At 44.2% G+C, this 27883-nt stretch overlaps 1 protein-coding gene across 1 annotated transcript in view; it reads left to right on the top strand.

The window, feature by feature from the left end:
* The first annotated feature begins 13041 nt into the window (after nucleotides 1-13041).
* ZIM2 (zinc finger imprinted 2) overlaps nucleotides 13042-27883 on the top strand; it is a 41620-nt gene continuing 26778 nt past the window's right edge. The window contains 1 exon segment of the mRNA XM_066372614.1: nucleotides 13042-13325. Coding sequence (XP_066228711.1) covers nucleotides 13042-13325 — 284 coding nt within the window.

The following is a 27883-nucleotide window of genomic DNA, read 5'->3' as shown; positions in this document are numbered from 1 at the left end:
GTTTTCTTATTCATAAAATGGGATTGTTGACATGTTTCAAGGAAGAAATGCACGCATCCCGGTTCCTCTTCCATAAATGGCAGTTAATTTTGCTATTATTGCTACAGCTGAACCCCAGACACCAGGGAGTTAGTGTCCTTTTGGTTTGTTTGTTTTTCTAGGCTTGTAGAGAGATAATGGACAAATAAGAATTGTGTAGTAAGTCATGATGTCAGGGAGCATTGGTCCTCCAACTTTATTCTTCTCTTCAATATTGTGTTGGCTGTTCTGGGTCTTCTGCCTCTCTCTCCATATAAACTTTAGAATCAGTTTGTTGATAGCCAAGATAATGTCATACTTAGCGGTGGGATACAGCCAGTTCACAGTGGTTTGGCAGAACCGATACCTAATTTTTTGTTGAGTTCAGTGAACTGGTGGTTAAAAGTCACTTGTCATCAGGGTTCTCTGTAAGGTAGGTGCCTGGGCAAGCCACCCAATGTGGAAATCACCAATTGATATCCCTTACTCTTTTTTAACGTTCATCTGCACAACAGCGTATTTATTCTAAGTGCCCATTGTCATGTTCATTCCTTCCAGAGGTGTAAAAATTTTGACAGAACTATGCTTATAATATTTATTCATTTCATAAACTCATTATACCTTTGATGCAATACCATCTTTCCCCATGTATGAGACACACCTTTTTGGGAAAAGATTTGGGGACTAAAACCTGGGTGTGTCTTTATAATACAGTAGTTGTAGATTTTTTTTTACTTGCATTCCCGCTTTTTCATGCTTGTTTTTGCGCTCATTGTTGAAGACAGTGATTCGTCATCAGACACAGATGAGGACAAGCTAATGGATGGGTGTTTTGACAGTGATGAGGAGTTGTATGGATTTTATGATGAATAAAACCAGAGTTCAATAACTTTACCTAATACATTTTATTTTCAAAATTCGGGTCCCCAAATTAAGGTGTGTCTTATATGTGGGAGCATCTTATACATGGGGAAATATGGTACTACATTTTCATTCCCTCGTGTTTGCTACTTCAGTAAACAAGCATAGAACATAAAGAGAAAAAGTGCCACACAACCAGGGGTGACAAGCTGTCATTTGTTTCAGTTTTGTGTTATGCCCAAAATCCCTCTGAGATATTATGAGTGTGCTGGCGTTTCCCCCCGAACCGTGAAACCCATAGGAAGCTAGGACACAATGAACCAATAGAAAGATAGATTTCAAAGGTTATCTTATCGCCCATTTCAGAAGCTGTGGAAGTATCAAATGCATGAAATAATAAACTACCTTTTGGTATTTTGGGGTTTTTTATACTTAAAACAGTCCCTAGCACAGAGAACCAGTTGTGAAATTATTTGAATCCCACCACTGGGTCATACTCATAAGTTCAGGGATGCTTGGACTCTGGATCTCTGCTTCCACATTTGTACACTGCAGCCAGACCAGGACTCATTCTCAGTCACTGGGGGGGGGGGATCTGTCCCACCCTCTGATGACCCAGGGCTTCCCTCCCTCTCCTGGGCTGAGCCCTTGGATGGTCAGGGACAGACCTGAGTTTGAGTCTTCTTCCAACCTCATCTGCCTGTGGCTACGGGCCGTTTCTCTGAGCCTGAGCCCCCCCATCCAGGAAATGTGTTGAACATGAAGACGAAATCCAGCCAACGCCCCAGGATTCCCCATCCGCACCAACTTCTGACACCATGTACCCATTCTGTGCTTCCTGGTTTTGGAGCCTCCATTTACTCAGCTACTTTACAATTTCATGCCTCTGTTTTGGGACCTGTAAAATGGTAATGATAATACTACCTACCTAAAAAGGCTCTGGAGAGAGGTTATAACATCTGCATTGAGGCTTAGAACAGGAATTGGCATAGAGCACACAAGTGTTCAAGAAATATTAACCCTACGTTATCATCCTCATTGTTATGCATAACAATTATTACATGATCCCCATATATCTTGAGCCCTCAGTAAGTGTGCTTTAAAGTCTTTTTTCTTTTATTGATTATTGATGAGAAAAAGAGAGAGACAGCAATTTGTTGTTCCACTTATTGATGCATTTATTGGTTGATTCTTGTATGTGCCCTGACCAGGGAGTGAACCTGTAACCTTGGAGTATCTGGGTGATGCTCTAACTAACTGAGTTACCCGGCCAGGGCTGAATGTGCTTTAGTCAAGTATAATGGTTCCTAAACACAGGAAAACATGCCCTATCTTGCTCGTGAAAAGAGAAATGTAGGCCCTGGCTGGTTAGCTTAGTCGGTTAGGAGCGTGCGTTGTCCAGAAACAACAAGGTTGTGAGTTCAATCCCCACTGAAGGTACATACAAGGAAGCAACCAAAAAATGCAAGACTGCGTGGAACAACAAATGTTTCCCAGCCTGACCTATGGTGGTGCAGTGGATTAAGCATCGAATTGGAATGCTGAGGTCACTGGTTCAAAACCCTGGGCTTGCCCAGTCAAAGCACATATGGGAGTTGATGCTTCCTGCCCCCCCCCCATATCTCTCTCTCTCTGTATCTCAATCTCTCTCTCTGTCTCTCTTCTCTAAAATGAATAAATAAAAAATAATTAAAAATAAAATAACAAACGTTTCCCTTCCCCCTCTGCTCTGTCTCTCTAAAAATCAATAAAAATTAAGCCCTGGCCAGATGGATTGCTTGTTGGTGGGTTGGAGTGTTGTCCCAGAGCATGGAGGTTGCCGGTTCGATTCCTGGTCAGAGAACATAGAGGAGTGGTTCAATGTTTCTCTCTCTCTTTGCCTCTCTCTCAAAATAAGAAAGAAAGAAATGTAAACTAGAACTGCCCTGAGATCCTGAGATACTGGTTCTCGACCCTCACTTTATAAAACTTAAAGCATAATATAACAGTGGGAACACCCACATGCTCACACTGGCTGGTGGGATGCTAAGATGCCACAATGTCCATGGATGACAATGTAGAAATCTCCTTATCAAAATGACACATGCCTGTGCCCTAAGCAATTCCAGCTCAGTGGGTTGATCGCAACAATTTACATAGCAGCAGAATTGCTGAAGGTTAAGGTGATGAACTCAGTGCTCGCTGTAGCAGCAAAGGACTGAAAACAACTCAACTTCCCAGGAGTCTGGAACTGGTTAAATAAATTAGATCACAACCATACAACAGAATCCACACCACTGTGCAAAAACGGTGAGCAAATTCTCTTTGGGGTGATATGAAAAGCTCTCTGAGATAGACTGGTAAGTAAGGTAAGTAAGAAGAAATGAAGGCACAGAACAGTGTGTTAAGTGTACCACCTTTTGTACAAAAAAAGGAGGAAATGTGAATATGAATAGTTAAGAAAAGGTAAAACACTGTATTACATTCAGAGGCGGATTAAGGTCGGTTGAGTCCCCAGGCACAGAAGAAAATATTGGGCCCTTTAAAAAAAGAGAGAGAGAGACAGAGACAGGGAAAATAAAAATACATGTTAAGCGTATTTTTTTTCTGTATTTTTCTGAAGCTGGAAACGGGGAGAGACAATCAGATAGACTCCCGCATGCGCCCGACCAGGATCCACCCGGCATACCCACCAGGGAGTGGACGCTCTGTCCACCAGGGGGCGACGCTCTGCCCCTCTGGGGCGTCGCTCTGTTGCGACCAGAGCCACTCTAGCGCCTGGGGCAGAGGCCGAGGAGCCATCCCCAGCGCCCGGGCCATCTTTGCTCCAATGGAGCCTCGGCTGCGGGAGGGGAAGAGAGAGACAGAGAGGAAGGAGAAGGGGAGGGGTGGAGAAGCAGATGGGCGCTTCTCCTGTGTGCCCTGGCCGGGAATCGAACCCGGGACTCCTGCACGCCAGGCCGACGCTCTACCACTGAGCCAACTGGCCAGGGCTTGTTAAGCGTATTTTTAAATTAAAAAAAATATTATGTACTATTAACGTTAAAATTGCCCATATGAAACTAAACTTGGTGTCATTAGAAAAAAAGTATAAAGTTGGGTTTTTGCGGGCCCTTCAGAAGACAGGGCCCAGGGCCCGTGCCTGGTGTGCCCACCATTAAATACGCCTCTGATTACATTTATACATATATATAATAGCACCCTGATCTGGTAGGTCAGTTGTTTAGATCATCGGCCCCCATACACCAAAGTTGTGGGTTTGATCCTCTGTCAGGCCACAAACAAGAATCAACCAATGAATGCATAAATAAGGGGAACAACAAATCGATGTTTCTCTCTCTCCCTTTCTCTCTAAAATAAAGAAAATAAAAATTGGTCCTTGACGGTTAGCTCAGTTGGTTAGTGTTAGACTGAAAAGAAGACTGGCGACCGAAAGGTTTAGAATCAGGCTTTATTAGAAAGAAAACCTGCCAGGCTGTCTTGAAAAATGAGAGCAGCCCCGGCTACAGTCTTAGGCCATGTTTTAAGGGTTAGGTTAGGGATAGGAAGGGTGGCGGGGCATTTGCTGATTGGCTGCCGCTATCGCTGGCGCAGGGGTGCTTTCCACTAATTACGAATGTTTGTACCTTTTCAACCGTCTGCAGTTTCAACTGTCCATGACTTCTTGGAATTGTGACATCGGACATTCCTTTGTGGTCACCTGCCGTAAGCCCTGAAATGAAACTCATGCCGTCAGGGTTAAAGAAATGAAACCCAATAGTTAGAGCATACTGCTGGAAATGACAAGGTTGTGGGTTCGATCCCCAGTCAGCGCACACGTGGGAAGCAACCAATGAGTACATAACTAAGTGGAACAACAAATAAATGCTTCCCTTCCCCCTCCCCTCTCTCTCTCTCTTCCTCTCTCTGTCTCAATAAAAAGTCAACCAATCAATAAAAATTAAGCCCAGGCTAGATATCTCAGTAAGTTGGAGGATCTTCCTGAAACACAGAGGTTGCTGGTTCAATCCCCAGTCAGGGCACATACAGTAACAGCTCGATGTTCCTATCTCTCTGTCTCTCTCTCCCTGCCTCTCTCTAAAAAAAGAGAAAAAACAATTATTTTTTTTACAGAGACAGAGAGGGAGTCAGAGAGAGGGACAGATAGGGACAGACAGACAGGAACAGAGAGAGATGAGAAGCATCAATCATCAGCCTCTCGCTGCGACACCCCAGCTGTTCATTGATTGCTCCCTCACACGCACCCGACCGTGGGCCTTCAGCAGACCGAGCAACCCCCCCTCCCCCCCCGGTCAAGCCAGCGACCTTGGGTCCAAGCTGGTGAGCCTTTGCTCAAACCAGATGAGCTCGCACTCAAGCCCGCAACCTCGGGGTCTCAAACCTGGGTCCTCTGCATCCCAGTCCAACACTCCATCCACTGCACCACCGCCCGGCCAAGCAGAAAAAATAAAATTAAAATAAGAAATAATTATAACAACGAACAACGCTTCCTTCTTTCTCTAACATCAATCAATAAAAAAATATAAATAGTGAATATGTATAACAATGTATGCATTATGTAATTATTTTTTCATTACATTATATATCATAATGTATACATAAATGTGGAATAGGTTACATCACATCTTTAAAGTTTTATATATTTACAAAACACTTATTTTATATTTTAAAATATATTCACTTATAAATGTACATTACAGAATATATATTATAGTGTAGCTATTGGTACAGAGTATATATCAATGATAATCACACACATATAGCTGTGCACATGTGTATAATATTCATATACCGGGCATTCTCAGTTCCTACGACAGTCACATAACCCATTTTTTGGTGTAAGTTGAAACATACCCTTGTTTGCCCTAAACACCCACTTACCTACCCTAACACCATTGTAAAATCATAATGTAGAACATAAAAACACAGCTAAGCCACAGAAAAAGGAAAAGGACATAGTTATACTGTACTGTAGTAAGAGAAAAAATGACCAAAAAAAGAGTTTAAAAAAAAATTCCTATCTTTATTCCTGTGGTTGGCTTGCACACTGGTAAGGGGCCAATTCCCTTGGTCACTTGCCACCTTTCCTGCATCTTCTTCCGCCACACACAACCAAACTAGTTCACCCGCTCAGCCCGTAAGTACAACGCTAACGTATAAGCCAAAACACTGACCTCTCAATTCTTTTAAGTTTTTATGGGTGAGAGTGAGTGGTGTAAACTGGAAATGTATGTCAAGACTGTCGTAACCCAAGAACACCCTGGTTATATCTGTATATTCTTATATGTGGGTAAAAAAAATTGAAAAAACACAAAATTAACTACAGTGGTTACCTGTGTGCATGGGCGATGAAAACATTTAGATATAAATAAAGCCAAAGGGAACTAACTGGGCAGCATAAAAATTTGGTGGGCGGTAAACACACACACACACACACACACACACACACACACACACACACTCCCAGGCGTGCATGTGCGCTTGGCAAGAAAAGGATGGCTCACTGAATACTGTTCACCTAATAATTTTAACTAGACTTCCCAGGAAATCGCTTAGTGAGGTAGAGAAACGCCAAATCACTACGGTGTATACCTGAAAGTTAGTATCTATTTCATGCCAACTGTAATTGAAAAACAGGTTTTTAAACAACGTCAACATGTATTCAGTATTCAAAAACTTGAAAGCATTTTGAGGCTAGGGGCCCTGGAACACCCAGTCGGGTTTGCCGCCTGCTCCCGGCCTGCGTCTGGGCCGTCCTACAGAGCGCACGTTCAGACCCGGCGCGGCCCGTCAGGGCGCATGTGCTGCTTGTCTAAACACAGGGCGCATGCGCCGCGGGCTGAGGCGTGAAGTCCGAGACTGAGGCGCTCAGTCAGGCGGGGCATCCGGGGGACGAGGACATCGGGCAGAAGAGGTGAGCGACGGGGCGCGCGGGGCGCGGGGGGGGGGGGTTGTTTGCCTGCAGCGCGGGCAAAGTGCAGGACTGGGATGGGGCAGGAAGGGAATCCAGGGCAAGGAGCGGGCTGGAGGGCAGGCTGGCCTGCCTTCGCGGCGCGAGAAGCCCAGGGTGGTGTAGTGGCGGTGGACAACATGGCGTGCGGGAGGGTGGGGGACGACGACGCGGGCTAAGCAGCCTCCCTGGGTCCCACGTGAGGCTGAGGTGACCCGGGAGCTGAGAGGTTAGATAGAGCATGCAGGGGCAGCCTGTCCTCCCTTCTGCCCTGCTCAGTCCCTCATGGGCCCCACTGCTCATGCTCCTCGGGCGAGAGGCCAATGGTCCCTCCACTGGCACTGGACCCCACGCCCTGATTCCAGCGCTGATCTTCATACTGCCCGGTCCCCTCCTCTGCCCTGGCCCCACCCCCTCATTCCGCCCCTCCCCCATTTCAGACCCCCTCTTTTCCTCTGCTTCCGGCCCCACACCCTCATTCCACTTCTCCCCCATTTCAGAACCCCCCTCCTCACAGTGGTCCCCCTCCTCTCCATGGTCTCTGCCCTGTCTCCTCCTCTTCTCCTGGTTCCTCCCCCACAGGCTCACCCCTGCTCTCTGGGGTCCCCCCGCATCTGGCACCACCTCTTTTCTTCCACCACCGACTTTTTCCACTCTCTCAAAAACTCACTTCTTACTTTAAAATATATATTTTTAATTGATTTTGCCAATTACAGTGACAAATATTACGTGTTAGGTAGACAACAGTGATGACACATGTATATAACACAGAAAGGGATCACCTTGTATGTCTAGAGCTCATCCAGTGCCTCCGGGCCCGTGGTTCCCTCTTCCGCCTCCCTATCTCTACTCCTCCTTCTCTACCTCTGCCCCATTCCTCCTCTCTCTCTTCCTCCCCCTGGCCCTATCTTTACTACCTCAGCCCTGTTCCTCCTCCTCTACCTGGTCCACCCCTTCTTGCGGTATCCGTCCCCTCTGGTCCTGGCCCTGCATCACTTCCTTTCCCTTAGCTCTGTTCCTTTCTTGTAGTCTTCCACCTCAGTCCCTCTCTACGTCGCCAACAACAATGGGACAATTTCAATAATCCCACACCAAAGCCCGCAGCCCGCCCAAGCTGATGAGCCTGCCCTCAAGCCAGCAACCTCCAGGTTTGAACCTGGGACCTCAGTGTCCCAGATCAGTCTCTATCCACTGCACCACCACCGTCAGGCTGGAATTTTTTTAAAAAGCAGGTAGGACAAGGAATGTCCTTTATTTATACAGAACCTTTACCAATCAGGGACAGACAGAAACACCCCAGTAGAAAAAGGGTAGGAGCAATTTATAATTGGCCAATGAACTATGGAAAATCTCAAGACAGCAACAGCAGAGTATTAAACTAAAGCCTGAGGGTTTTCTGAGCATAGAGCCTGTGTGATTGTATTTCATGTGCCAGTGAAGTTGGCCCTATTGATCTGCAGGGTGGATATATAATCTTATATATTGATATTGGAACAGTGGTGGGACTCAAATAATTTAACAACTGGTTCTCTACCCTATTGACCATTTCAAGTAAAAAAAAGATACACAGAAAAATAGTTTATTATTTCATGCATTTAGTACTTTAAAAAAGAACAATAAAAGAGGTACACAAAACCAGATTGTTATAATAATTTAAAAATATTAATGAAAAATATTAAATAATACTGGCCAAAAAAACCAATAAAACTCTGTTAAGATATTTTCATATTGCTTCTTGATTGGCGTCTTCACTTGCAATTTTTTTTTTCACCTATGAACCAAATGAACATGACTACGCTGCTTAGAATATGCTGTTGCTCAGATGAACGTTAAAATAGTAAGGAATGTAAATTTGTGATTTCCACATTGGGTGGCTGCCCAGGCGCCCACTTAGAACCCTGATGACAAGTTCCATTTTAACAACCGGTTTGCCAAACTCAAAAAAAGTTAGGTATCAGGTCTTCTGAACCGGTGTGAATCGGCTGAATCCCACTACTGGATTAGAAGAGGAAGTTTGTGGAAGCCTTTGGAAAGAAAATTTCTCATACTGTTTAAGAAAAGTTAAAGCCTGATCAGGTGGTTGCGCAGTGGATAGAGCATCGGCCTAGCACGCTAAGGACCCAGATTTGAAATCATCAGGTCGCTGGCTTGAATTTGGGCTCATCCAACGTGGGTGTGGGCTCACCAGCTTAAGCAAGGGGTTACCAGCTTGAGTATGGAATCATAGACATGACCCCATGGTCGCTGGCTTGAGCAAGAGGTCACTGGGTCAGTTGGAGCCCCCACTCCCCAAGGCACATATTAGAAAGCAATCAATGAAATCAATGAACGACTAAAGTGCCACAACTATGAGTTGATGCTTCTTATGTCTCTCTGTCTTCCTGTCTGTCTGTCCCTGTATGTCCCTCTCTCTCTTAAAAAAGAAAAGGAAACACACACACACACACACACACACACACACACACAAGCAGTAGAACCAGATCTGCAGACATCAGATATTGAAATTACTATAATGGAATGCAAAATAAGCTTAGTAAGTTTAAAGAATATGAAACTGTATTTGTAAGGATTGTTTTTCAGGAAAAAAATACTACCAAAAACTATTAGCCTTGTTAGAAAAAGAACCAAATAAAACTTCTGGAAATGAAACTTGGAACCACTGAAATTTAATATATTATATATAGCTAGAGAAAGAATTAATGAACTGGAAAATAATATGAATAAATTAAACAAAGTGCAATGTGAAAAAATAAAAATTGGCAAATTATAAAGAGAAGTATAGAAACATAAAAGAAAGCAAGATTCTATGAAAGCTCCGGAAAGTGATAATAGAGAAAATGGAAAAGACAATATTCAGAGAGATATTGCCAATGAATATTCAAGAATTAGTGAAGTAAAGAATCTTTATATTTGAAAAGCTCAATAAATTTCATAAGAGTTCAATAAATATCATGAGACATACTATAGTAAAATTATAGAATACCAAAGGCAAACAGAATTTAAAAGTAGTCAGAAAAAAACCCTACAAAATAATAGTAATTAGACTCAGAGCTAACTTTTACATTTCAACAATAGAAGCCAGAAGACTGGAATATCATCATTTGCTGAGAAAAAGTGTCAACCTACAATAATATATCTAGTAAAATTATCTTTCAAAATGAGGGCATATATACATATAATGAATCATGTTGTATACCTTAAACTGATACTATATGTCAGTTATACCTCAATTTAAAAAAATTAAAATAATTTTTTTAAACTTTATATCCTTTGTTCAGATCATTTCACTTTGAGGAATCTCTCCTAGAAGGGATGTATCAGATATGTGGACAAAAACAAACTTTGCTTCAGTGATGTTCACTGCATTATGATTTATAATAATGACGAAGAAAAATACCTTCAAACAAAAATGGTTAAATTATGTCATAGAAATAACAGGTGTATGTTTTATGGGGAGGGAAAAAAAAACATTTGATCCACATGACAATTTCATTTATGGTTTTGTAGAGTGAATGTATTTCTTATAGAATAAAGTATTTTTTATTTTCCTGATTATAGAGGAAATGAAGGTACATTGTAGAACTTTTGAAATTAGGAGATAGTTCTGAAGGAGGGTACAAAATCCTCTGTTAAAGTCATTTACAAGCTCAATGCTCATACATAAACCCCTGGGACAGCGTTTCGATACTTTTTGGTGTCTTCTCCTGTGCTTTATTTTGTTAAGCATATATTCTATGTACAAATTTGTGTCTAATTTTTTTTACTTATTACTGTAATTTAGATGTTTCTCCACAACCAAAACAGCTAAATTTTTTAGTGAAATGTACATTAGAATAGGTGGCAAATCATAAAGTGTAAAACTCAGTTTTCACAAATTGAACATACAGCGTCTTATGTCATGAGCTCTTGATTAAGAAATTGAACATTACCAGCTTTCCGAAAAGTCCCTTATACTGTCTCCTCCCAGGCATTACCACTGCTGCCTCCAGTTCCAACCGTAACCACTATTCTGACATCTAGTACTTTAGACTCATTTGCCTGTTTTTGATCATTATAAAAATGGAATCACCCTGGCCAGTTATCTCAGTAGTAGAGTGTCGGCCTGGCGTATGGATGTCCTGGGTTGAATTCCCGGTCAGGGCACACAAGAGCTATCTGCTTCAACCTCTGTCCCTCCCAACCCTGCAGTCATATAGTTCAGTTGGTTGGAGAACATGGCAGTGACACCCTCTGCCCCCAGTTTCTGCTTGAGGCTCTAAAAATAGCTCGGTTTTGAGCATGGCCCCAGATGGGCAGAGCATGCTGGATGGATCCCTGTCAGGCGCATGTGGGGAGTCTGTCTCTCTATCTCCCCCCCTCTCACTTGGAAAAGAAGAAAAGAATAAAAAGGAATCATTGCATGTGGACTTTTCTTTTTTAGCTTGGTTTCTTGCAACAGTAGGATGCACCCATGTTCTCAGTTGTTCCACAGCATGTGTATGCCACTCTGTTGTGGCTCTGTCTCCTTTCAAACACTTACTGCTCGATTTTTTTCCTTTTGTGCATTCTGGAGGATCTGTCGTGATACCCCATTGGGATTTTAATTCTTATTTCTCTGATAGTTAATGAAGTTGAGCCCTGTTTCATAGGTTTATTGGCCATTTAGCTATCTTCTTTGTGCAATATCTCCTCAAATCTTTTTAACATTTTTGTTTTGTCTGCTTGCTTTCTTACTCATTTGTATGATTGTATGAGTTTTTAAATTTTTTTTTACTTATTTTAGAGCGGAGAGAGGTGAGAGAGAGAGAGAGAGAGAGAGAGAGAGAGAGAGAGAGAGAGGGAGGAAGGGGGGAGGAGCAGGAAGCATCAACTCCCATATGTGCCTTGACCAGGCAAGTGCAAGGTTTTGAACTGGCGACCTCAGTGTTCCAAGTCAACGCTTTATCCACTTCGCCACCACAGGTCAGGCTTGTATGAGTACTTTTTTTTTTTTTTTTGTATTTTTCTGAAGTTGGAAACGGCATGGCAGTCAGACAGACTCCTGCATATGCCTGACCGGGATCCACCCAGCATGCCCACCAGGGGGCGGTACTCTGCCCATCTGGGGTGTTGTTCTGTTGGCACCAGAGCCATTCTAGCACCTGAGGCAGAGGCCATAGAGCAGGGGTCCCCAAACTACGGCCCGTGGGCCACATGCGGCCCCCTGAGGCCATTTATCCGGCCCCCACCGCACTTCCGGAAGGGGCACCTCTTTCATTGGTGGTCAGTGAGAGGAGCACATTGACCATCTCATTAGCCAAAAACAGGCCCGTAGTTCCCATTGAAATACTGGTCAGTTTGTTGATTTAAATTTACTTGTTCTTTATTTTAAATATTGTATTTGTTCCCGTTTTGTTTTTTTACTTTAAAATAAGATATGTGCAGTGTGCATAGGGATTTGTTCATAGTTTTTTTATAGTCCGGCCCTCCAACGGTCTGAGGGACAGTGAACTGGCCCCCTGTGTAAAAAGTTTGGGGACCCCTGCCATAGAGCCATCCTCAGCGCCCAGGCCATCTTTGCTCCAATACAGCCTTGGCTGCGGGAGGGGAAGAGAGAGGCAGAGAGGAAGGAGAGGGGGAGGGGTGGAGAAGCAGATGGGCGCTTCTCCTGTGTGCCCTGGTCGGGAATAGAACCCGGGACTCCTGCACACCAGGCTGACGCTCTACCACTGAGCCAACCGGCCAGGGCCTTGTATGAGTACTTTTTATGTTTTGCATATGAATCCAGTCCTTGGTAGGATATACGTACATGTGGTAAGGATCTCTCCTCCTTCTGTATAATACCTAGTTGTTTTAAATATTTATATTTTGAAATAGCATTCTTTTGGGGCTCATCAAAGTAGTTCAGTTCATTGTAGTTTGGGATCCAAGTCCCCTTTCCCTTTACTGCTATTTTTGAAATATTTCTAGCCTTTGCCTGTGGCTTCTCTAGACCTGGGGATATGGGACTGAGGCAGCATGTTTGTAGCTGTGCAAATCTCTGTGAATATATATTTGTGTGAAATGAGCTAAGTCCATTTGCTTCAAATCACTTCCACCCCACTGTCTGGTCCTCACTATGCAGGCCATCTGTAAGTCTCTCTCTGTGATTTCTGCAGGTTCTGAGGTTGCTGTATTCTTTCTTCACCTGATGCAAATCTTCTGCCACAGTGTGTTCTAGAACAGCTCGCCTATTCGAGTATCTCCATCCTGCAAAAGACCACCAAGCTGTAAAGATGCCGCACACGACACAGGGTTGGGATGTCCTGAGGAATCCCCAGCTTTTTTGGATGCACGATCCAGGTTCCGTTCCCAGAAGAAAGCCAGGGGTTCTGAAATTTTCTCGTGAAAAGCTGAGGCATTTTCAGTCCCTGTCTGTGACTGCACCTCACCACGCTGTGGGCCAGATCCGGGAGCTGTGTTGTCAGTGGCTGCGGCCGGAGACCCACACCAAGGAGCAGATGATCGAGCTCCTGGTGCTGGAACAGTTTTTGAACACCCTACCACAGGATGTTCGGACGTAGGTGAGATCGAAACAACCCAAGAAGAGCAAGGAGGCTGGAACCCTGGTGGCAAAGGTGTGGGAAGACAGGTGAGAGAGGAAGGAAGCAACTAGCCAATTCCATTTATTGAGCATCTGCTGTATGACTGGCTTGTACATAATGGGAGCTGGATGAAAATTTGTCAGATGAACTCAAGGATGAGTTTTATCATCCTAATGCCTCATGAAACCTGGGAGACATTTTTGGGTTTGGATTTTGGTATTTTTATTTTTTTTAATTAATTTATTTTTTTGTGACAGAGACAGAGTCAGGTGGGGACAGACTGGAAGGGAGAGAGATGAGAAGTGTCAGTTCTTCGTTGCAACTCCTTAATCTCCTTAGTTGTTCATTGATTGCTTTCTCATTCGTGCCTCGGCTGGGGGGCTACAGCAGACTGAGTGACCCCTTGCTCGAGCCAGTGACCATGGTCTCAAGATGGTGAGCTTTTGCTCAAACCAGATGAGCCTGGGCTCAAGCTGGCGACCTCGGGGTCTCGAACCTGGGTCCTCCGCATCCCAGTCCAATGCTCTGTCCACTGCGCCACTGCCTGGTCAGGCTATTTTTTTAAATTTTTCCAAAGTTAGAAGTGGGGAGGCAGACAGACAGACTCCCACATGCGCCCAACCAGGATCCACCCAGCATGCCCTCTAGGGGGTGATGCTCGGCCCCTCTGGGTCGTTGCTCTGTTGCGGCGGGAGCCTTTCTAGCATCTGAGGTGGAGACCATGGAGCCATACTCAGTGCCCAGGCCAACTTTGCTCCAATGGAGCCTTGGCTGTGGGAGAGGAAGAGAGAGACAGAGAGGAGGAGGGCTCTGAAGCAGATGGGCACTTCTCCTGTGTGCCCTGGCTGGGAACCGAACCCGGGACATCCACATGCCAGGCTGAGGCTCTACTCCTGAGCCAAAAGGCCAGGGGCCTGGATTTTGCTTTTAATATTTATTATTTCTCTGAGAATGCCCCTGTCTTCAGCATTGTCCTCTTTCCCCCACATTTCTTATCCAATCTAAACTTTAGTGTCAACACAAAACAACACACCAAGATCCCCGCCCCCCAAAAACCAGAATAAAATGTGAGAAACACAAGGCCTGGAAGTTTTATCTTTGCTAAAATTTGACTGGTTTCTTGGAAAGTCAAGTTACTAGATAGGAACTAAGGGTGTTTCAGTAATGAGAGAAGAATGCTGTTTATTCCTTATAGTCCTTTGAGAAAAATTGATACTAATTAAAAGCAGTATTAGATTTGTACAACTATATGTATATATGTATGTCTATATATAAAATTTCATATATACATTTCATATATGTATATGAAATTTTATATATACTTAAATATATGTAAAATCTATATTTAAATAAATATAAAATATATATATTAAATATATATACAGTGGTACCTTGAGATACGAAATTAATTCATTCTGTAACTGAGCTCGTAAGTCAGTCAACTTGTATATCAAACTGCCAATACTGGACCCATGCGCCAATGTGCCAACTAGCAGCAGCTTTCTGAATCACGACTTGTATCGGAATTTCGCTTGGATCTTGAACAAAAATTTGGATCAAGTCACAGCTCGTATCTTAAAATTGGTATGTTGGTCTGTTCGTATCTCAAGGTACCACTGTATATATGAAATTGAGAGAGAGAAAGGGAATAATCAATATGAATTCAAGACCATAGCTATCTCTGAAGAGAGGGTTGGGGTGTGGACAGTACAAAGTCCATGGGTAGATGTGAGTTAATTGGGAATGTTCTTATTTTGGGGTTGGGTAGTGAATTCCTATGCCTTATAGTTAGAAATATAAACGAATAAATTTAAAATAAACACGAGAATCCGGCATGGCTCAATGCTGATGTCATATCCTGAAATAAAGAATGATCATTAATCCAGTTTTGTGCACTAGCCTTCCTTAAAAGAATTTTGAAGATGCTGACAGTGAACATGTTGTGCTTTATCCTACGTGTTTTCTACATAGCAATTTATTTGCTTCTCTTAAGAGCGCTTGATATTGGTATGACTCTTGTTCTATAGCCAAGGAGAGGCTCAATGAGGTTTAGTAACTTACCCATGGCCTCATGAAATTGGCAGTTTGTATTCCTGCAGGCTCCAGCGTCTGCACTTTTCTTTATTTTTTTCTTTTGCATTTTTCTGAAGCCAGAAACGGGTAGGCAGTCAGGACAGATTCCTGCATGCACCCAACCAGGATCCACCTGGCATGCCCACCAGGGGGCGATGCTCTGCCTCTCTGGGGCGTCGCTCTGTTGCATCCAGAGCCATCTAGCACCTGAGGCAGAGGCCACAGAGCCATCCTCAGCGCCCGGGCCATCTTTGCTCCAATGGAGCCTTGGCTGCGGGAGGGGAACAGAGAGACAGAGAGGAAGGAGAGGGGGAGGAGTGGAGAAGCAGATGGGTGCTTCTCCTGTGTGCCCTGGCCGGGAATCGAATCCGGGACTCCTGCACACCAGGCTGACGCTCTACCACTGAGCCAACCAGCCAGGGCTGCACTTTTCATCACACCGTTACAGTGCCTCTGATGGACATAGGGAATATTGACAATATTCTCTATTTTTTCTTCCTATTTGAAAAGCTTGGCCCAAAGTTCAGAGCCCTTGATGGAGCTGGAATTCCAGGGAAAGGAGAGCACGAGCTCTCTAGAGCAGTGGTTCTCAAAATGTGCAGCAGGGTGCACTGGTGCGCCCTAGAAGATTTTCAGGTGTGCCCTATGATAGATACATGAATTCACCAGAACTTCCAACTGTCCTTTTGCTGGGCCACTTGTCTATCTGACCCCACCCTTGCTTACTTACTATCGCTCCTGAAGCAGAACAGTTCTAGGAAGCTGGTCGACTGCCCCAAGGAGAAGTGTTCTAGGAAGCCGAAATTGTAGGACTGCAGAAGGGAGCATACCAGAATTGCTGACTCAACGCACACTTGCTCAAAGCTCTCCCCCACGTTGCTAAATTTTTGCCTCAGAGTCTGTTTCGGTGCTCTTCTCCCCGGGAGAAGTGCCCGGCAGGGTTCCTTTCTTCCTTTCAATAAAGCCTGTTACTCTGGTCTTTCGGACTCCCATGGATTCCAACATTTGGTGCCGAAACCCGGGACAAGGTACCGGTTGCCTGGATGATCCCTCTTTGCTGTCCAAACTTATAACCAGGGAAGCAATGGGCACGGCAGCTCGTCCTGGGCTTACTCCCTGATTCTGTTTGGACATGTAATTGTAGGTTGATTGGCCGGCAGTCTAACCCTGTCCTGAACCCCTGCTGGACCAGAAGGTAAGGAGTTTCTCCCTCTCCCTTCCCTGGTTGGCCTCCAAATTTCTCTCTAAAAACACCCCTTCCTGGTCAGACGGTTTTGACTTCGGACCCCATATCTACGAGTCGTCTGCCTCTACTCCTTTATGGACTTCTACGAAAGTCTAGGCACACCTAGCCAGGCCCCTCTCCTACATCCTGGGATCTCAGCCTTGGGGTGATGACTTCTTGTCTGAGACTCTCTTTTTATGGAGATTTTCTCCTCTCGAACTGTGACTGAAGGTGGGGACGCCCCCTTCTCTCACCAGTGTCCTCTACTGTGGGCTCCTCTCAGTCCAAACCATCCAGCCAGACTCCCCCAATCTCAAGCCTCAGAGACTACTCCTTTACTCCTTCGGGATGCACTCTACTCTTTGAGGTTCACTGTTTGGGAGGTTTCTACTCTGAGTGGCCTGCTTCTACAGACTTCCTCGAAAGTCTGGGTGCCTACCCAGGTTGCTTTCTACTACCATTACAATATCCTAAGAGATCTTGACAATTTCTGCCACCAGACAGGGAGGGCATCAGAGATTCCTTACGTGCAGGCCTTTCTTCTTCCTTCTCTCCTGTCCTTAATTTCTGTGCCTCCTGTTCTACACGCAGGCCATTTTTGGCCAAAGAAAGCTCACCTAAAACCTCCGCTCCTAATCTCTCCTTCTCCATGGACTCCCAACTCTCTTCCTTCCTGCCTGACCCCCGAGGGCACCCGTTTCTCGGGACCCCTCTCTGGTTCCTCTGCAAATCTCTCTTCCCTCCAGAAAGTCCCCTCTCTTCTCTTCACTAGTTATAGATGGGCAGCTCTGTCTCTTTTTCTTCTTTGACCCATCCCCCCACCCCACTGGCCTTCCACCCCCTCGTCATCTCCCCTCTCCTCAGAAGAGCTTTAAATCTTTTTGACTCCTCTGACCACGTGGCACCACCACCAGTCCTCCTCCTCTTCCTGCAGATTCTGACCTTCTTTCCATCTAAGCTGTTCACACTGTCCATCCTTCTGCTTCCTCTCTTCCTTAACTGTGTCTGTTTCTAAGGCCTTAAACCAATAATTACCCACCTCTTAAACCAGGCTTACTCATCCCCATGGACTCTCCCTGCAATACTCCCATCCTTCCTGTTCAAAAACCTTCAGGGGCTTATCACCTCGTACCAGACTTACACCTAATCACTGAGGCAGTAGTTTCCCTCCATCCAGTAGTCCCTAATCCCTACAAGTTACTGTCACACATTCCCTCAAACACCACTCACTTCACAATTCTAACCTCAAAAATGCCTTCTTTACCATTCCTCTACACCCTGACTCTTACTTTCTGTTTGCATTCACCTGGACTGATCTAGACACTAATGCAGCCCAGCAATTTACATGGACTGTCTTACCCCAGGGGATCAAAAACAGCCCACACCTGTTTGGGCAGGCACTAGCTCAGGATTTAGCAGCATGCAATCTTAAAACTAGTTCTCTTTTACAATATGTAGATAACCTACTCCTCTGCAGCCCCGCCCTGTATGCCTCAAGGAGACACACCTCCACCCTTCTTAACTTCCTTCTTAACTATCCATCAAGGGATATTGCGTCTTCTCTGCTAAGGCTCAACTTCACTCCTAGTCCATAGTCTATCTAGGCATTACCTTAACCCCCACCACCTGAGGTCTCACCCTAGATCAGGGGTCCCCAAACTTTTTACACAGGGGGCCAGTTCACTGTCCCTCAGACCGTTGGAGGACCGGACTATAAAAAAAACTATGAACAAATCCCTATGCACACTGCACATATCTTATTTTAAAGTAAAAAAAAACAAAACGGGAACAAATATAAATACAATATTTAGAATAAAGAACAAGTAAATTTAAATCAACAAGCTGACCAGTATTTCAATGGGAACTATGCTCCTCTCACTGACCACCAATGAAAGAGGTACCCCTTCCGGAAGTGCGACTGGGGCCGGATAAATGGCCTCAGGGGGCCGCATGCGGCCCGCGGGCCGTAGTTTGGGGACCCCTGCCCTAGATCGAACTCAGACCCTCCACAGTCTCCAACCACCTACCACTGCAGATCAAATATTTTCTTTCCTCAGTCTAAATAGACTTCTATAAACACTGGATTCCCAATTTTGCTCTCTTAGTCAAGCCCCTCAGTGAGATCTTTTAAGCATGGCTTTTAAGGCTTATAATGGCCAAGGAAGTGACAGAAAGGCAAATAAGGCCCCAAAAAAGTCAGGAAATACCAGCTTTTGGCATACACTCCTAAAGGCTCCAGCGCCCTAAAGGGCTTCATAGAATTCCATCAGGGCCCTGCTCCAGAGTGGAAAGAAAGGTCATTGAACTGAAGCCTGCCAGGCTTCCCAGCCCCACTGGTTGACACATCTGTGCTGTGGAAAGAGGGATACGAGAAGGTAAGCTGCTGCCTTGCTCCATAGAGGGAGGGTTCAGTCTTTTCTAGCCCTGCTCCAGCTACCTGTGACCTGACCTTGCCCAGCATGCTGGGAATTGCCACTGAAGGCCAAAGGACATCATTCATGAGCCTAAGGTATTTCTTCCAAGTAGCAGATAAACTAATCTCATTTCTTGTAGACACAAGGGCCATCTACTGTGCCTTGCTTGAATATTTGAGTTTTATTTATCCCTCGAAGATCTCTACTGTAGGTATTGACAGTCTAATTTTGTTACTTTATTTAATGTATAATATCTCCTTTATTCCTCTTGTCTTAATTTCCCATGCCTATTTTAGGCTGTGACCTGCTGCTGATTCCAGCTAGAAGCAGTGGTTACTAGGACTTAAACTCTAACTACAAAGTATAGAAATGTAACCACCCTTTCCCTAAGTATTTGCAGGATTTACAAGTTACTAAGCAAATTGTTCAAAGACTATCAAAAGGCGCTTCCAGCATTACATCACCCAAGGACTGACTTTCACGTGGACAGGTCCACACACCGTGATCCTGACAACTCCCACTGCTGCTAAGGGTGACTCTTTCCTCCACCCTGACCATCTGGAGCTCAGAAACAGAGAAACGAAACTGACCCCTTGTCCTTCTATTCTCTATTCACCCCTCAACCTGTCTTACTCAATAGGGAGCTTTTTACTTGTGTGGGACCAACACCTATATATGTCTCCTGACTAATTGGACAAAAACCTGTACTCTAATCTATCTCACCCCAAATATCAACCTAATCGCACCCCATGAGCCTCTTCCAGTTCCTAGTACACTACCCATCAATCTAAGGACCAAACGAGCTGTACAGGTAATCCCTCTTCCTGTTACGTTAGGAATCTCTACAGGAGTAGGTCTAGGGGCAGGGGGACTGGCCACTGCCCTGTCTTATTCCCACTTCTCTCTCTCTGAAGCCCAGCGAATTCGTAAACATGGAATCAGGGTTTCACATAAACTGGGTGTCTTGACTATTGCCTTTCATTGGTCCACACACTCTCCTATTTTTCTAACTTTTGAACCCTACATCTTACGTTTGTTCACTAGTTTCTTACAGAACTGCATGCAGACCTTCACCAGTCAGAAAATTGGGAAAACCTACCTAACCCTACACACCAACCCTGAAACCTGCCCTCGCAAAACAAAAAATCTGGAGCCCTATAAAAACACCCCTACTCCAACCCTGCCCCAGGGAGAGGTTCACAAAGGAGGCTCCAATAGGGATAACAGCAGGAAGTAGCTCCAGAAGATGGCTAGTCCGAAACAAACCTCCTCTGAACTTCATACTCTTTTCTTCCCCTCACATTTTTTTCTTTTATCATACCACAGAGTTGAGAAATGATAGATACATGAATTCACCAGAACTTCCAACTGCCCTTTTGCTGTTTCGCTTGTCTATCTGACCCCACCCTTGCTTACTTACTATCGCCCCTGAAGCAGAACAGTTCTAGGAAGCTGGTCGACCGCCCCAAGGAGAAGCGTTCTAGGAAGCCGAAATTGTAGGACTGCAGAAGGGAGCATACCAGAATTGCTGACTCATTACACACTTGCTCAAAGCTCTCCCCCACGTTAATAAATTTTTGCCTCAGAGTCTATTTTGGTGCTCTTCTCCCCAGGAGAAGTGCCTGGCAGGGTTCCTTTCTTCCTTTCAATAAAGCCTGTTACTCTGGTCTTTCGGATTCCCATGAATTCCAACACCCTAGAAGATTTCCAGGTGCACCCTATGGTATTCCAGAGAAATATGTGCCTGTTGGGGACCAAAAAACCAACAGGGTTTTTGGAGTTTAGAGTTTTGGCGGACAGAGGTGTGGGGAATGGGTTGTAAGCTGACAGTCTGCCCAACCCCCCACCTCACTTGCCTGATTAGGTTGCAAAAGGCTGTTAAGCTGTGGTGCTGGATTGTTTACACTACCCCCCACCATGTTCCCTGGAAAGACTGAAGGCAAGTTTCTTCTATCCTTTGTTTGGTGTAAAGTTAAGATGTATGGTGGGGGTTTTCTGCACTCAACACAGTTAAGAGTAAAAAGAGAGGAATTCTTCAATGTATTGATGAGGAAATGAGAATTTGCCACCTGCTGGACTCCGGGTAAGTCAGGCCCTCTTCAGACTTGGTTCTGCCATATGAGGATCTCACCTCCCTGACTTCCAAACCTTCCCTATTCAATTGAACCACATTCTCATTTTCTTTTAAGTTTTCATGTAAATATCACATAACTATTTCTTTCCTGGGCTACCGTTCGTAAAATTTTCTTCTGACTCTTGTATTTCCCCCTCTGCAGTGTTATTTTTCTTTTTTCTTTTTTTTTACAGAGACAGAGAGAGAGAGTCAGAGAGAGGGATAGACAGGGACAGACAGAAACGGAGAGATGAGAAGCATCAATCATTAGGTTTTCGTTGCGCATTGTGACACCTTAGTTGTTCATTGATTGCTTTCTCATATGTGCCTTGACCATGGGCGGGCCTTCAGCAGACCAAGTAACCCCTTGCTCAAGCCAGTGACCTTGGGTCCAAACTGGTGTGCTTTTGCTCAACCCAGATAAGCCCACACTCAAGCTGGCAGCCTTGGGGTCTCAAACCTGGGTCCTTCGCATCCCAGTCCTACGCTCTATCCACTGCGCCACCGCCTGGTCAGGCTGCAGTGTTATTTTTCTTTGTTCTATTTATCACTCTCCCACATACTAGATCTTTACTTTTTTTTTTTCTTTTTCTACCTCTTAAATTAATTTACCTCATTTGTTTAGCATCCTATTTTATCTTTACTGTTGGCTAATTCAAGTCAATCCTCGAGGTTTGCACTATTGTTACACTTTTTTTTACATATGAAAAGAAAGGGTGCCTACAAGGGGGGACATGATACTGTTGTAAGGTTTTCCTTTTTTCAAAAATTTACTCCTTAATGTTCTTCTTGTTCAATCACATTTTGAAACTTCAAGGACAATTAATGAAATGAATACAGTACATTGATTTTCCTTTAGAACCAGAAATAACTCCTGGTGGGGGCAGTGGCAGTGAAGAAAAAAGTTGTCTAAGAAGGCTTCCTGATGGAGAGATAAAGGGGGAAAAAAAATAGAGAAACATTGTTCTAGAAGATACACTCCTGAGAGCGGCCCACTGTTCCTGCAGTGTCCATCCGGACGACGCTCCAACCAGCTGAGCTATCTGTCCAGGGCTGAATTTTTATTGATATTTTAGAGAGATGTAGAAAGGAATGGAGGAAGAGGGGAGGGAAAAAGAAAGCATTTATTGTTCCACTCAGTTGTCTGGTTTTTTTTGGTTGCTTCCCGTGTGTGCCCTGACCAGGGATCGAACCTGCAACCTTGTTTCAGGATGATGTTCTTGACTGACTGAGCTAACCAGCCAGGGCCATATGAATTTTTTAAAAAAGATTAAAATACCTATGTGAGCTAAATAAACCCTTGTGTCTGAGCTGCGCAGCCAGTGCGTTACCTTTAGTTTAAATCAGACATTCACTAATTTGCAAAGTATTTCCCTGGAAACACAAACAATGAATATCATAGTAGGTAGTGTTCTAATATCTGCATTTTCTTTTAAGTGAGAGGGAGAAGGAGGGAGGAAGGGAGGGAGACAGATAGGAAGGGAGAGAAATGAGAAGCATCAGCTTATAGTTGAGGCACTTTAGTTGTTCATTGATTGCTTTCTCATATGTGCCTTGACCAAGGGGCTCCAGCAGAGCAAGTGACCTTGGGCTCAAGCCAGTGACCTTGGGCTCACGCCAGCAACCTTTGGGCTCAAGCCAGTGACCATGGGGTCATGCTGATGATCCCACACTCGAGCTGGTGACCCCGCACTCAAGCTGGTGAGCCTGTGCTCAAATTGGATGAGCCTGTGCTCAAGCCAGCGACCTTGGAATTTTGAACATGGGACCTTAGAATTCCAGGTCAATACTCTATTGACTGCGCCACCACCTGGTGAGGCTCTAGTACAGTGGTTCCTCACTATCATGAGGGTTAGGTTCCAGACCCCCCCCACACACGATAGGCGAAAATCCGTGAAGTAGCGACCTTATATTTATTTTATTATTATATATATTTTAAGGCTTTATAAACCCTCCCCGCACTCTTGTAAACCTTTCCCACACTGTTATTAACCTTTCCCACACTGTTATTAACCTTTCCCACGCTCTTATAAATACTTTCTATGCTCTTAAATTCTTTCTACACTCCTAAACCTATGTAATTTTAACAACATATAAAATTCTATAAGGGTACTACTCACCAGGGAATATACTACAATTTGAATGATGAAGATTTAATAGTCTTTTAATATGTTTTAATTAATATTTTAAATATATTTTTGTTTTTAATTTTTTGGGCTAGAAAATGCTTATTTTACCACAAAAGTAATTAAAATAATAAATATATAAAAATACCTATATACTGTAAGGTCTTGCGATATAGTGAAAAATCCACGATACAAAATTAGATATATACAATTTAAAAATCCGCGATACAGAGAGACCACGAAAAGTCAACAATATGGCGAGGGACGACTATATCAGCTTTTTAAATTCAACCTTAGGTTACTCAGATTATTGTGTGGAACTGTAGTTAATTTGTTTTTATTGCTGGAATATTATTCTGTTGTGTGACTATACCAAAATATATTTATCTCTTCCACTGTAAATGGAAATTTGGGTCATTTCCAGGTTAAATAGCACTGTTATAAACTTATCTGTGTCTACGTACACATGAGCCAATATATGTAGGAAGAGAATTTCTGGGTCCAAAGTGGTTTACCAATTTAAATTTCCCTTCACATCTTTTAAGAGGTCTCAGGGGTCCACATTCTAGGTAACATCTGCTATTATCAGACTTCTTGATTTTTGTCAGTTGAATGGATATAAAATGGTACTTTTGTCGTTTTGATTTGCCTTTCTCTGTTTATTAATAATACCGAATATCTCTTCATATTTATGAGCTCTTTATGTTTTACGGAGGAGTCACTGAGGCTTAACCAAACCCACACTCACAAAGCTCCTGAGAAAGAACCAGAGCCAGGATTTCAACCCAGCTCTCTCTGATTCCTGAGGCTGAGGTATTTATTCCACCAACCCAAACTTGTAGAGACCAGCTGCAGGACCTGTCTCAGAAGTGTCCACCCTTCTCTCTGACTGCAAGACAGAGGTTCATTGCCGGGTCCCGGAAACCTCCAGATTAGAACACTTGGGCTAGAAACTTTCTGCTGGTCTGAATGTCAGCTTCCTGTTCAGTTGCCTGTCACTGGGTGCTTTCTCCTTCCCTGGGATGATTCCTGGATTTTGAGCATTTGTAGTTGTTTTTTGTTGTTGTAGGAGTTGGTGGCTTTCCAGGTTGTGATTGTGGAGTTCAGCCTGGAGGAATTAAGTTCCCTTAGTGCTGCTCAGAGAACCCTTTACCGGGAGGTGATGCTGGAGAATTACAGGAACCTGGTCTCCTTGGGTAAGTCTGCCTTCTCCATGGCGCTTGGTTTCTGCCCACTAAGCATTGGTTCTCAACCCTGTTCTGTTCTTCCATGAGTCATAGCGGTTCACCATGTCACTAAGTCTTAATCCAGATCAGAGACAATGGTTTTTTTAATTGATTTTAAAAAGTTATTGATTGGTTTGAGAGAGAGAAAGTGGGAGAAAGAGAGGAAATATTGATTTGTTGTTCTGCTTATTTAAGCATTCATTGGTTGATTCTTGAGTGTGCTCTGACTAGGGATTGAACCCGAAACCTTGGCATATTGGAACGATACTCTAACCAGATAAGTTATCCAGCCTTATTTATTGATTTTGGAGTGAGAGGTGGAGAGGGAGGATGAGATAGAGAGAAAGAAAGAGACATTGGTTTTGTTGTTCCACTTATTTATGCATTCACTGGTTGATTCTTGTCTGTGCCCTGACTGGGGATTGAACCTACAACCATGGCATGTTGGAGTAATGCTGCAACTAAATAAGCTATGTGGCCCATGCCCAGAGAGGATATTTTTGCATCAAATTCATTGTTACTCAGGATGTAGCTAACACTTTTGGAGCAAGTAATATGTCTTAGGCACTAGTCTAAAAACTTTATAGTCTTCATTCCTTTTAATCCTTATACTAGACTTTTGAGGGAGAACTACATTTGTTATTGTTATCATTATTGCCATTTTACAGATGAGGAAACCAAGTCATAGAAGAGTTGAATTAGTTGTCTAAAGCTACATAGCTACAAAGTGGGAGAGCTGGGATTCGACTCTAGAATCTGCTCCCTCAAACTTGGCTGTGCTGCCCGAGGGATGTGCACCATAGAAGGGCTCATAGTGATGTTTTCTGAATGGATGAAGGAATTGCTGGGAATTCTAGGAGCTCCGAAGACTTCTCCAGGCCTTGAAGTGTATGAGTCAGAGGTCACCAGTCTCTCTTCATATCCATAGGCAAGGTGGTTTACCTCTCCCCACCAGCTAAATATTTCAGTTGCCAGTGCCAGGACTCTCCTTTCGGTGGCTTTTTTTTGGGGGGGCCCAAGGTCTCCTGAAAAACAAAACAATCAAAACCAGATAACATTCTGCTGATAGGCTGGTGCCCTTGCCCTGGGGAGTCAGAGACCCACGTGGGGACACAGAAGTGCCTCATGGTAAACCTGGCACCAGGGTGGGTAACTTGACCATGACTTTTATTGGTCAGAAAGAAGGCACAATGGAGCGCCTTTTCCAACATAACTCTTCTCCCAATTACCACATTTCTGACTTAACATAGACGGAATAAGTCCATGTTATCTTTCCAGCCCTCACGCAATGACCTGGAGCCATTTCTGCCTTTTTGGGAACCCTTGTCTTCTTGTATCACTGAACGTTTGGGGTTAATGGAGATCTTACTATTACCCAGGGCCTTGTCTTCCTAAGTGTGGAATATGAATATAGTGGGTTCTATTGGAGATTATATCAGGTGGTACATGGACAGCATGAAATAATCCTTCAGTCAGTCCTCGTGATTGTATCAGGAAAAGTGTCACTTTGGTGCTAGCATGTTTCTGTATCTTGTTTATCTTCCATTTTAGCAAAGAGAGAGCTGACATCAAGCCCGGAGCTTTAGACGGGCAACCAAAGCTAGCAGGAACTCAGTAATCTTACTTTCCATTGTGTCTGTTGTTGTGTCACTTACGGTTTTCATCTGTTTGGTTTTGCTGATGACAGTAGTTCCCATTTATAAGGTTGATATAAAGTTTCCATTTAAAGTAAGTGTAATTCAGGTCAGAAGAGAGGTGATCTAAAGAAAACTATTAAATAAATACTAAATACTGCTATACATGATGCATAGATAGGGCCGAAATGCGAGGATCATTTATTAATTTGTCAGTGAACTCACAATGTGCCAGGTGGTGCTGGGGTTATGAGGTGGATGAGAATTCCTATTCTCATGGGTGTTACAGTCCAGTGGGGTGAAACAGACAATAAACAAGTAGAAATGATAGGATGCTGTCTCAATCCGTTTGGTGTGTTATAACAACACCACTGACTTCTAAACAACAGAAATTTATTTCTCAAGGTTTTAGAGTCCAGAAGTCCAAGATCAGTTGTAATCGGGCATCTTCCAGGTCACAGACTTCGCAGTGTATCCTCACAGGGGAGAAGGGGCTAGGGAGCTCTCTGAAGCTTCTTTTATGAGAGCACTGGTCCCATTCATGAAGGCTCCACCTTCATAATTTAAGCATCTCCCAAAGGCTCCAGGTCCTAACACTATCACACAGGGGATTAAGAGTTCAACATATGAATTTGGGGCGGGGTGGACACCAACATTCTGACCATAGCAGGTGGTATGTATGCAAATGATGGAAGTTTTGGAAACCCTGAACCAGTGGGAGGCGTGGCAGGGAGAAACATTATAAGACCGAGGGACAAAAGGGAACCAGGTAGTAGTTTGAGGAAGAGTGTTTAAGGCAGAGGGAACAGAAGATACAAAGGTCCTGAGGTTGGAATGAGCTTGCGTGTTCCAGAAACAGGAAGAAGAGCAATATGGTTTGAGGGAAGTGGAGGGGATCAGAGGTGAGGTCACAGAGACAGACATGGGCCAGCCCCTGCAGGGATATTTGAAGGAAAGTGGATTTTGTTCCAAGTGAGATGTGACCAGGTATTCGAAATTTCAGAGCCAGGGAAGGAGGTAATATTAGAGACACCTCAGAGCTGTGCTGTCCAGGGTGGCAGCCACTAGCCACGGTGGCTGCTTAAACTTACACTCATCAAAATGATAAAACTTAGTTCCTCACTTGCACCAGCCACATTTCAAGTGTCGCTCATTTGCAACATGTGGCCAGTGGCTACTTACTATATGGGACAGCAGAAATAGAGACCATTTCCATGACCACAGGGCATTCTGTCGGTCAACTGTGTTCTAGAAAGATCCCTCTGGGGTCTTCTATGGAAAACAAGCTGGAGAAAGACCAGCAGAGAGACCAGGAGGGCAGCTGCTGAAGTCTGACAGGCTATATAGCTGGTGGAGGCTGGAGCTTGTGGCCGTAGAGGGCTCAGGTGGGTGCTATTCTCTGAATGCAGACCTGGCAGAACAACCTGAAATGCTGGTCACACAGCAGGTGAAAGACCAGAGGAATAAGTCAGGGCTTCTTCAAAGACCATTCCTGAAAGTCGAATCCACTCTGGTGGGTCCAGTTCCCCTCTTCTCCTGATGCATCCTCACATGTTTTTTCCTCACTCTGCTGTTTCCTCTGTGCTGCATTCACGTATGTTAGTGTCCCTGTGCTCGTTATTGTCCCTTCTGAGCCACCATCTTATGCTTGATTTCCTTGGCTTCAGTTTCTTTCCCGCCCAGGGAGTTGCCTTTATAAAGCACCAGCTTTGGACTATCTTC

The sequence above is a fragment of the Saccopteryx leptura genome, chromosome 3 (assembly GCF_036850995.1).
Source record: "Saccopteryx leptura isolate mSacLep1 chromosome 3, mSacLep1_pri_phased_curated, whole genome shotgun sequence".
Taxonomy (NCBI): Eukaryota; Metazoa; Chordata; class Mammalia; order Chiroptera; family Emballonuridae; genus Saccopteryx; species Saccopteryx leptura.
The sequence above is the reverse complement of the archived record's forward strand: the minus strand, read 5'-3'. Positions and strand labels throughout refer to the sequence as shown.